Consider the following 11,774-nt stretch of genomic DNA (forward strand, 5'->3'; position numbering starts at 1 on the left):
TTTAAGGTAAACTATCCCTTGAAACACATAAGAAGATATTTTGAAGAATGCTGGAAACCGGTAACCATTGACTTCCATAATAGAAACAACAAATACTATGGAAGTTAATGGTTCCATACACACAAAAAAATATATTATTCAAACACATAAAAAGATGTTTTGAAGAATGCTGAAAACCAGTAACCATGGACTTCCACAGTAGAAACAACAAATTCTATGGAAGTCAATGGTTACAGCTTTTGAGCGTTCTTAATATCTTCTTAAGTGTTTGATTAAAGAAAAACAATGTTTTGGATGCACTTGAGGGGGAGTAAATTTTCTGATTTGGGTGAACTATCCCTTTAAACACAATATATTTTGAAGAATGATAGAAACCTGTAACCATTGACTTCTATAGTATTGGTTGTTTCTACTATGGAAGTCAATGGTTACAGGTTTTGAGCGTTCTTAATAATATCCTTTTAAGCCCTGAAGGGGGAGTAAATTTTCATTTTTCTGGGTGAACTGTCTCTTTAAACATGCAAAAGATGTTTTGAAGAATGCTGGAAACCGGTAACCATTGACTTCCATAGTAGAAACAACAAATACTATGGAAGTTAATGGTTCCATACACACATAAAAATATCTTATTTAAACAGATAAAAAGATGTTTTAAGGAATGCTGGAAACCATTGACTTTCATAGTATTTGTTGTTCACTGTGGAAGTCAATGGTTACAGGTTGTGAGCGTTCTTTTTATCTTCTTAAGTGTTTCATGGAAGAAAAACATTGTTTTGGATGCACTTGAGGAGAGATTAAATTTTCATTTTTGGGTGAACTATCCCCTTGAAACAAAAGATATTTGAAGAATGCTGTAAACCGGTAACCATTGACTTCTATAGTATTTGTGTTTCTTTTATGCAAGTCAATGGTTACAGGTTTTGAGTGTTCCTAATAATATCTTTTCAAGCGTTGAGGGGGAGTACATTTTCATTTTTCACCATTCATCTCTTTAAACGTGTAAAGAGATATTTTGAAGAATGCTGAAAACCGGTAACCATTGACTTCCACAGTATTTGTTTTTCCTGCTATTTAGTAGAGAAGAAAAAGACCAGATGCTTCTCCTACCACACAAAACTACATTTCTCTGATATTTGCTCCAGTTGATCAGGAAGTGGCGAGTTTTGTTCTCTTTGCCTCATTGAATGCCAACACTGCTTTATTCACTAATATTTTATGCAATATTCAAAATTTTGGTGTTAAAAATAGATTCAAACATGACTAATGGACTAATGGCGTCTTCAAAATATCTTCTGTAAAATTGTGGAAGCACTCGAGATGATTAAATAAGTAATTTTTCATGACTGTAACCATATGAAGGAGCCACTTCACCACTTACCTGCTGAGAATGCATTTGGCGGTGTCAATGATGTGATGAGGAATCAGTCAAAAACACTAAAGAAACCGTGACTGACAGGAAGTCTACTGTCTTTATTCATACGGGCTGCTGTTAGTTCGATGTATAAATATTAAGAAGCATCCGGAGAGTATTCTGAAATCGCTCTGAATCATAAATTACGATTAAAAAACAAAGAGTTGAACAGTTGTTATGATTTACAGCATATTTAAAGATGAGCGTTTTGCTCTGCTGTGTGTGCAGCAAATCAGTGTCTAAGCAGCTCTCGGCCCATAATCATCTGCTTTTGAAATGTTTTGGGCAGAACATGTCTCATTCTCTGTGGGAATACTGACATGTTTTGTTGAAGCGCCCGGCCGTCGTGTTGATCTCCTCATGGGACGTCTGCAGTGCTTTAGATTTTTGACATCAGCCCAGCCAATCCAGATCTTCTTCATCACTGTCATCACCAAACAGAGGAGCAGGAGGAGGACGACCCTTCAGACTCTGAAAACACACACACACACACACACACACACACACACACACACACACCATCAGTTATGCAGGAGCAACGCCCCATTCACACGGGGCTTCAGCGTCAACGCTTGACTGAAGGCGTGTCTGAAGTTGGGGCTGAAGCGATCGTCATAGCAGCGTCAGCCAATGAAATTCAATCAGCAATAGGCCACTGTCTAGCTGGTGTATTTGCATACAGCGACCTGATTGGCTGAAGCTTCCATCACCGCTTGAATAGTTAAGCTAGACCTCACTTCTGCAGCAAGCAACACCTCTGAAGCGGCGCCAACAGATCCACAATGCAGTTCGGCAACGCCTGACGTCACCCATTCAAAGTGAATGAGAAGCGTTGATGCTGACGCCCCGTGTAGAACTGCACTATTTTGGTAAAACAATTTTGATAAATCTAGTTAATGGACTCTTGTTGTTATATCGTGTACTAAGACTGACGGAAAATGAACAGTTGTTATTTTCTAAGACTGACATGGTTAGGAACTATATTCTCACTCTGGCGTAATAAAAGCCGTATCACGACTGCAGCAGCACAATATATCATAGTGCCTGAAAATCAATCAACTTCCTTCAATATAACCAACACCACACCTAGAGTTACCTACATAGGGATTGTTTGTGTTGGTATTTGTTATAAACAACAAGACTATAAGGGTTAAGAGAAAAAAGTGCAGTGTGAAGTAAATCATTTAATTATACTCGTTATTAGGTACACCTGTCCAACTGCTCGTTAATATACATTTATAATCAGCCAATCACATCGCAGCAACTCAATGCATTTAGGCATGTAGACATGGGCTGCGTCCGAAACCTCATACTTCCATGCTATATAGTAGGGTTGCGTGGTTTACCGATACTATGGTAGTATCGTGATAGTACGGCTACAAAATACTGGCGGTGCTGCTGTAGTTTGTAAACGATAGTATCGTCATTAACTATGGAACAAAATCAATGCCAAAAGCGTTGAAATAAAAAGCATATCGAATAGCACAAACTCTGAAAAATAAAAACACATTGAATTAACAACTGCTTGCATCCTAATGACTTGGACTGCCAGAGTAATTTTAGATCCTGAAATTTAACAGCGCTGTTTATTGAAGCTGTGAATATCTCAACTAAAAATATTTCAAACACGTTTTCATACTTAAAAATTCTAAAATTCTTATTCAATTTGCAGATTTCATGTATAATAGTCAAAAGACAATTTTCAATTCACTTTATTTCAGTTCAAAAATGTGCTTGCATAAATTCAGTGGATCAAATTCGGCTGTTAAAATTTGACATTGACCATATTGAATGCTACTTTTGTGCTGTTATTGACTGTTTTCCTCACTTATTTACGGGTTTAACCATTTTAAATTGGTCCGCCTGCTGGTGAAAAAGCAGCTGGAGATTGTCGATCTGCGATCTATTGCTTTTCCTGCAGTTCCCGGATGTAATGTCAAATTTTAAGAGCCGAATTTGATCCACTGAATTTTTGAGCTGAAATAAAATGAGCTGAAAATGACCTTTTGAACATTACGCTTTGTATTTTTCACCGGTATTGAATATTTTGCGAGTGAAATCTGGAAATTGAATAAGAATTATTGAATTTTTAAGTGTGAAGACGTGTTTTAGTTGAGATATTCAGGGTTTAATAAACAGCTGTGTTAAATTTCAGCACTTCAAATAGGCCTATTATTACATAAAACAGTATTTCTGACTATTTTCTTTATAATTTGAGTTATCAATTACAGTATTGTGATCCTTCAGCTGGTATAGTATCATAACATGAATTAATAGTATTGCGACAACCCGACTAGATAGTACTCTAAATTCAGTACGCGAGTCGAGTAGCATGTCAGAATTCAGCATGCAAGCAGTACCCGGATTACCTACTACCTCTGACAAGATGCGGAAGTGTGCATCCCATGATGCCCCGGACAGCCCAATCCAATAGAGCACCTTTGGGATGTCTTGCAGCGGGAGATTGGCATCATGGATGTGCAGCCGACAAAACTGTGTGATGCTATCATGTCAATATGGAGCAAAATCTCTGAGGAATATTTGCAGGACCTTGTTAAATCTACGCCATGAAGGATTAAAGCAATTCTGAAGGCAAAAGGGAGTCCGACACGGTAATAGTAAGGTGTACCTAATAAAGTGGCCGGTGAGTATAAATATGGTCCAAAGGTCAAAGTGAGGACATTTGGGCTCAGCTGTTCACTAAAGGGCTGGGTTAATTTGAGAGTGGGTTTAGTGTTGGGTTAAGGTAAGTGTTCAGTACTCAGTATGATGGGTTAGATTAGGGTGAGGGGTCGATTAATGTCCTCAAAGTGTGAGGACGGGCGGGTGAGAGAAAGAGAGACTGTGTCTGTGTATGTGTGTGTGTGTCTGTGAGTTTGTGTATGTGTGAGAGACACTGTGAGAGAATTTGTGCCTGCACGTGTGTGTGTGTGTGTCAGTGAGCTCCTCACCAGCTCCTCCTCCTCTTCGTCGGCTGCTGCCTCTGTGGGTGCAGGTGTGGATACGGGTGTGGATGCAGGAGGGACGGGACTCTGGAAAAATGGTTCCTCTCCATTTTCCTCTTCTACTCTCTCAGACGAACTGAGAGAATAGCAGGACGAACACACACACACACAGACACACACAGACACAGACACACACACACACAGACACACAGACATTATGCTCATGCTCACAGTAGGGTTGAAGCAGGCGTGTTGTTAGAGGATTGTCTTCAGTTCATTTCCCGGGAGTTCTGAGGTTTGATAATCATGAAACTGATTCAGTTAGATGATCTTTAAGGACAGGACACAAACAAACCAACTCAATTATTCGCAGGACCACATGCTACCAAAACAAACCCCTGTCTGCTTCCTGTTTGCACTGTGAGAACAACACTTTCTGTTTTTTGGTGAAATAAAATAAAAAAAATAAAATGTAGCAACAATTTTCCTCAAACAAACGTACACTTAAAGGGACAACTGTCATCACATCGTGAGTTTCTTCTGTTGAACACAAGTGAAGATATTCTGAAGAATGCTGGACTAAAAACAGCCATTGTACACTACCTGACTAATCTCGTCCTCGATCTCAGTTGGAGAGCAACAATAATAACTCGACTTCTAGTTGATCATTTGGAAAAGAGTCAGAAGGTGGATTTTCCTGCTGAATCATCTGCTGATCTGCATCACAATCATTGCAGAAGACCTACTGGAACCAGCATGGACCAAGAGTCTCACAGAAATCAGTCAAGTTTGGTGAAGGAGAAATCATGGTTTGGGGTTACATTCAGTATGGGGACGTGTGAGAGATCTGCAACATCAACAGCCTGAGGTGTCAAGACATCTGTGCTGCCCATTACATTACAAACCACAGGAGAGGGACAATTCTCCAGCAGGATAGCGCTCCTGCTCATACTTCAGCCTCCACATCAAAGCTCCTGAAAGCAGAGAAGGTCAAGCTGCTCCAGGATTGGCCAGCCCAGTCACCAGACATGAACATTATTGAGCATGTCTGGGGTAAGATGAAGAAGGATGTGATGAAGATGAACAGAGTCTTGATGAACTCTGGGAGCTCTGCTGAAGGCTTTCTTCTTCATTCCAGATGACTTTATTAATCAGTGATTTGAGTCATGTCAGAGATGTATGGATGCAGTCCTCCAAGCTCATGATGGAGTCAGACACAATATTCATTCTGTCTCCACTGCAGCAGGACTTTATATTCTATACTGGACATTATTTCTGTTCAGTGATGACACTTTAGTCTAAGCAGAGTCAGACCGCACTGTCCTAATCAAATCATTCAAAATCAAGTCATGATCATAGACTATTGTGCTCAAATAAGTGTCATCTAGAGGCCTTCGCCTTTTATATGAGCCACTTCTGACACCAAATCATCAACTAGAAGTCTAATTAGTATTTGTTGTTCCTAAAACTTGGATAGGCAGGTTGTATACACATTTGATAGTGATCTACAGGTCACAGACAGTAGATGTGAGATGTGTGTACCTGTGGGTCACCTCAGGTGTGTCTGCGCACTTGTCCTGTAGAGCAGCAGGGGGCGGCGGAGGGTTTTTAGGAGGACCACCAAACAACATCGTCTCCGTCGTTTCCGCTTCATCCAAATGCCCTGAAACACTCTCATCCATCACCGTCACTTCCTGTGCAGGACCAGTGACATCAGGCAGCTCTGAAGTCACTTCCTCTCTGGCTGTTAGGTCACGTTCTGTCTCTGCCAGAAGTGTGTTTTCTGTACTGCTCTCATTAAACTCATCCACAAGTGTGTTTTCTGTGCTCTGATCTAGAAGTGTGTTTTCTGCGCTCGCATTAAGCTGATCTTGAAGTGTGTTTTCTGCGCTGTTAGGATTAATCTGATCTGCCTTCATGTCTTCTGTGCTGGCGTTCTCTTCAATCTTTTCTTCTGCACTTTCCTGTTCTCCTTTGCTTTCTTCTGTATCTTCGGTCTTCTTCTCCTCTGCTGGTGAAGTGTGTTCCTCTTCCTCCTCTTCTTTCATCTGGATCTCTTCCGGTTCTCTCTCATCCTCCTCTTCCTCTTCTCTCTGTCCATTTATCTGCAGTTTATCTGGTCTCTCTTCTTCATCATCTCTGTCCTCCTCCTCCTCCTCGTGTTCAGATGAAGATCTCTCAGCTTTGGTGAGGAGCTGAAGAGTGACGTTCTGTAATTGGAGAAAGCACTGCTCATCTGTAGTGTTCGTCAGGTGAATTCGTCATATAGTCATTTAAATAGATTGTTATTGAAGGAAGTCCCCAAAAAAGGATTATAAGAAATACACAAATACATCAGATATGAAGTGTAAACATAAAAATAAGGGGGTCACAGAAACTGAAATATCTTGTCCTCTTCCGTATTGCAGTTTACATTACATTTACAGTGGCAATGGTGCATTTGTGGTACACTCCGAATAGATGGCGCATTTGTGTTAAGCCTAGTTCACATTACAGGATTTTAAACATCAGCAGATCGCTGTCCCGTTCACACTACATGACTTGACTTTGTGTCGTTTAATCTCTGTGGTGTTCACACTACGCAACACTCTGTGAATGATCCACAAGAGGGGGGTCACACACTACATGATCTGACAACAACTCATTCCCCATCAGCTCATTCAAGCTACCAAACCACAGCCAATGAAATGTTGAGGGAGGAGTCAGCAGAAACAGCTGAACACTATTGGCTGCTTGTGTGCTGATGACATCACTGACAGCGTTTCAAGCTTTGGAGAAAGCATTTAAAAACATCGTCAAATCAGCTGATTTATGAGCGGATTAATCACTCATCTGCAGGTTCCAGTGGAGAGATACACAGAGAGTTTTTAATTTTTGTAATTTTATAACTCTCTGAAATAAAACTAACAAATAACACCCTGCCGTTTTCTAACTATCAGTGTATTTCTTTCTGACATTGTTATTTTTTTTATTACAAAACAGTAAAGAACTGAGCATTTCTGCCTTAAATTACCATATTGGTCAAAATGACTGCATGCATGTCTGATACTTTTCACTCTGACTTTAAATATGTGTGCATTTCCTTGCCTAGCAACTTCCTGCTAACATAAACAAAACTTTCTGATGGCAAAAACATCAATTTACTTCAGATATCTTTAAAAACAGCGGATTCTGTGCAGTGTAATAGCTCCTGTTTGAAAGTGAAAATGAAAGCCAAGACCTTTAAGTGTTCTAGTATCTTAACTACGTATTTATAGGCTGTATTACCAAAAAAAGATTATATTTTTAGGGTAATGTGTCATTAAATATGATGCCAGACATTCAAAGCTTAATTTTAATATCTCAATAATAGCTTTAAATGTAAATATGTTGTGACAGTATGGCGTTAAGAACGTATAAGAATATACGTATATACGTATAAGAACGGTCAGAATGAGCAGTATGGTAATTCTGATAGTTACAGAATTCTAGCTCCACTGTTAATATAGCCTACTCTCATATCTGTGCTAATGCAGAATGAAGCGAGTGCACTGATGCCCATTCTGACCAATCACAGATGTTTCTGTTGAGCTCCTGAACACACAGGCATTCAGCTCATGCTGATCTGCTCTCTCATTGGCTGCAGCTCGTCACTACATCTGACCACACGTGGGGTTGAGTCGGCCGACTGCTCTGGAATATTCAGCATGCTAAATGTTGGATTTCCGTCTGCGAGGTGTCGGCGACGCGTCAGCGAGCCTCGTTGATGCGTTGTTCAGTAGTTCACACATAAAGAGCGGCGAGCACCCGCAGATTTCTTCCCGATCACAGCCCGATCTGTCGGCGAGCTCGTTAACTTCCAAATCGGGCTCAAATCAGGCTTAAAATCCTCTAGTGTGAACTAGGCTTTACACTCCACATGACTAGCGCATTTGTGTAACAAATCGCGGATGAAATTCAAGAGGGTGAACTCTTTCCAAATGAACCACAATGGCTGCATACCAGTTCAAATTTTATGCCCTTTACTCACTAACTTCCCTTTGTCTTGTTCTCTTGGATCTACATTACACAAGGGTCCACCACTGCTGGAGCATCTGAATGACTTTAAATGGACTAAACCCACTTGGGAACTAAACTGTTGTGACGTCACAATCGCATTGCATTCTAGGACATATTGGGGCTGGAGTGAACATATGAAGCAGAGTAGCACTTCAAAGGGATTAGGGCATAGGGATGAGCCCTACAGAATGAAGCGCAGTGAGTGTGTTTGAAAGATGTTTGCTCACCTTGATAGTGTTGACCAGCACTCGGAGAACAGCACTTCCGGTGTACGTCTCATTCAGATCAAACTCTCCTCGGAGCGACTGAAACACTCCGTTCATCACACGCTTCACCTGAAAACACACACACACACACACTTCAGAAAAGTGAGCTCCATCATCACTATATGATGCAAAACAAAATAAGTTTGATTTGAAAAATGTGATCACTTGCTGAAAATTATGTCATAATTTGCTCATACTTGTGCTTCAAACCTTTAGGAGTGTTTCTGTGCTTTTAAACACAGCAGACCTGTAACCATTGACTTCTATAGTGTTTGTTTTTCCTATTATGGAAGTCAATGGTTACAGGTTTTCAGCATTCTTCAAAATATGTTATTTAGGGTGCACTCACACTATGCTATCCGAATCGTGTCCAGGCGCATTTCCTAGTATGTTTGACAAGTGTGAGTTAGTGATGGGAAGTTCAGATCATTTTACTGACTCTGATGAACGAATCTTTTTTCGAGTCATTTCGTTCATTTGGTTCAGTTTGCCAAAATATTATTAAAATGTTACGAATTGCTTCCAAACACATCTACAACTAGCCCAAAAGGTTGATCACACAACAAATAAGTCATAAATAGAATATTATAAGAAGGAGAAAATAATAATTCAATGTTTACCTGCTATTTTGTCTATAGGCTGATTTATACTTCTGCGTCAAATGCACGCGTATGCTACGGCGCTGACGCATAGCCCTTCGCCGTGGCCGTTGCCGTCACTGACGTGCACCTTTCAAAAAATGTAACTACATGTCGCAACGACGCGTAGCGTAAGCTCTGTGATTGGTCGGCTTGGTAGCGCTGACGAGTCGGGGCGGGACCGAGAGCCGCACGAATGGTGCAAGCGATTGTTTACAAGTGTGGAGTCCCGTGAAGGAGCTCCGGATGGAAAGTTTTGTTTTGTGTTTACCTCATAGTTAAAGGTGCTGCACGTCCACCGGTTCCTGCCTCAAAATGAGTGAGTTTGAGCCACTTTTACATCCCGGAAGTGTTCAGGAAAAGCAAAACAGCAGCCAAGAAACTCGACACAGAGGAACATTTACACCACACTGCCAACTAGCGTTTCAGAAGTGTTAATGCAGACCGACAGAGACAGCGCGCAGAAGTATAAATGCACAGCCACGCGCGTTGCATGCACTGTGGGTTACGCCGGTCACCTGACGCAGAAGTATAAATCAGGCTTATGAAGGTATTGTTGTCACTTTGCTCAGCTCACCTCTTCATGTCTTCAAATGTCAGGGGTTAATTCATGTTACACTGACAGTCACATATAATCTTAATCAATGCACAGTCAAAAGCCGATAGGAGCCATGATCGTCCGTTCATCACGTGACAGAATGACTCAAACCTGAAGACTTGAGAGATGAATGGATCAATTCTTTTTCCGGCTCTAAACACATATGATTGGCTTATGCCTTTCCGCGATGAACGACTCGAAATGTGATGAAGACTTGAAATGAACGATACCACCTGCACAAATGTGCGCACGTGCGGATGAACGAATCACTCCCTGAGAGGACTCGTAGTTCCCGAGTCATTTTGAAGATGAACGACCCATGCAAAGCTCGCCTGAGCCCGAAACTGAAGACGAGATGTGACTTTTAAGGGACTGTTTCATATGGATTTATTAAACCCCTCACGGCACAACAGCTGCACCTTCAGCAAACCTTCAAATACCTGCAGCACGAGGACTTTATGATCATTTACGAGCGACAAAAATGGCCAATCCGCACAGTGAAATGCCAAACGAATAAAACGATATAACTAAATAAATTTCCACTGTGCTGAGCGAGAGAGTGTGCTCCATCAGGGGAGACGGGAGTGGGGGACAAGCGTGCTTTGGCACGGTTCCGGGCAACTGTACATAGTGTGAGTACGCCCTTACTGTTAGACAAAAGAAAGAACCACTTGAGGGTGAATAAACCGTGAGATTTCTATTTTTAGGTGAACTATCCCTTTAAAAAACTTACTAACAACAATGAAATGCATCTACAGTTATTCGCCCTCCTGTATAATTTTTCTCCCAAATTTTTGTTTAACAGAGAGAAGATTTATTAAACACATTTCTAAACATAATAGTTTTAATAATTCATCTCTAATACCTGATTTATTTTCTCTTTGCCATGATGACAGCACATAATATTAGACTAGATATTCTTCAGGACACTAGTATTCAGCTTAAAGTGACATGTAAAGGCTTCACTAGGGTAATTAGGGTAAAGTTCGGGTAATTAGGCAAGTCATTGTATAACAGTGGTTTGTTCTGGAGATAATCCAACACTAATATTGCTGAAGGGGCGAATAATATTGACCTTAAAATGACTTTAAATAAATTAAGAACTGCTTTTATTCTAGCCGAAATAAAACAAATAAGACTTTCTCCAGAAGAACAAATATTAGAGGAAATACTGTGAGAAATTCCTGAATCTGTTCAACATCATTTGGGAAATATTTGAAATAAAAAATTCACAGGAGGGCGAATAACTCTGACTTCAACTGTATATAGTGTGCATGAGTGTGTGTTGCGGTGACCTCTCCAGCGGTGTCCGTCTGCTGTTGCTGCTCCGTCAGTCTCGTCTCCAGCTCTGAAACCCTCGTCTCCTCCTGCTGCTTTAACATCACCACTCTCTGCTCCAGTAAACAGCACTGAAACACACCAGATTTAGGATTATTAAGACAAAAAACTTCATAATTACCTTCAATGCTTTTGTAGCTTTCCTCATGAGTTTAGTTTTGTTAATGAATGTTAACACGTTGGCTCAGTGGTTAGCACTGTGGCCTCACAGCAAGAAAGTTGCTGGTTGGAGTCCCGGCTGGGTGAGCAGGCATTTCTGTGTGGAGTTTGCATGTTCTCCCCGTGTTGGAATGGGTGCTCAGGTTTCCCTCACAGTCTAAACACATGCGCTATAGGGGAACCTGATGAACTAAATTGGCTGTGGTGTACGAGTGTGTGAGTAAATGAGTGTGCATGGGTGTTTCTCAGTACTGGGTTGCAGTTGTAAGGGCATCTGCGGCGTCAAACATATGCTGGAATAGTTGGCGGTTCATTCCGCTGTGGCGACCCCAGAAAAACAAGGGACTAAGCTGAAGGAAAATGAATGAATGAAATATTCAG

General features: G+C 40.9%; 1 protein-coding gene across 6 annotated transcripts in view; it reads right to left on the reverse strand.

The window, feature by feature from the left end:
* Positions 1-1,450: 1,450 nt before the first annotated feature.
* fkbp15b (FKBP prolyl isomerase family member 15b) overlaps positions 1,451-11,774 on the reverse strand; it is a 44,602-nt gene continuing 34,278 nt past the window's right edge. For 2 of the 6 annotated variants that reach the window (XM_087265552.1, XM_087265551.1), the window contains 5 exons: positions 11,192-11,305; positions 8,622-8,729; positions 5,899-6,566; positions 4,363-4,492; positions 1,451-1,882 (listed from right to left, as the gene is read on the reverse strand). In XM_087265552.1, coding sequence (XP_087121678.1) covers positions 1,805-1,882; positions 4,363-4,492; positions 5,899-6,566; positions 8,622-8,729; positions 11,192-11,305 — 1,098 coding nt within the window. In that variant the 3' untranslated portion in view covers positions 1,451-1,804. Of the gene's footprint in view, positions 1,883-4,362; positions 4,493-5,898; positions 6,567-8,621; positions 8,730-11,191; positions 11,712-11,774 lie in introns of those variants that run through there. The other 4 variants (XM_087265554.1, XM_087265553.1, XR_015498599.1 and 1 more) reach the window with 3 other exon arrangements.

The sequence above is a fragment of the Danio rerio genome, chromosome 8, assembly GCF_052040795.2.
Source record: "Danio rerio strain M-AB ecotype USA chromosome 8, GRCz13ab, whole genome shotgun sequence".
Taxonomy (NCBI): domain Eukaryota; kingdom Metazoa; phylum Chordata; class Actinopteri; order Cypriniformes; family Danionidae; genus Danio; species Danio rerio.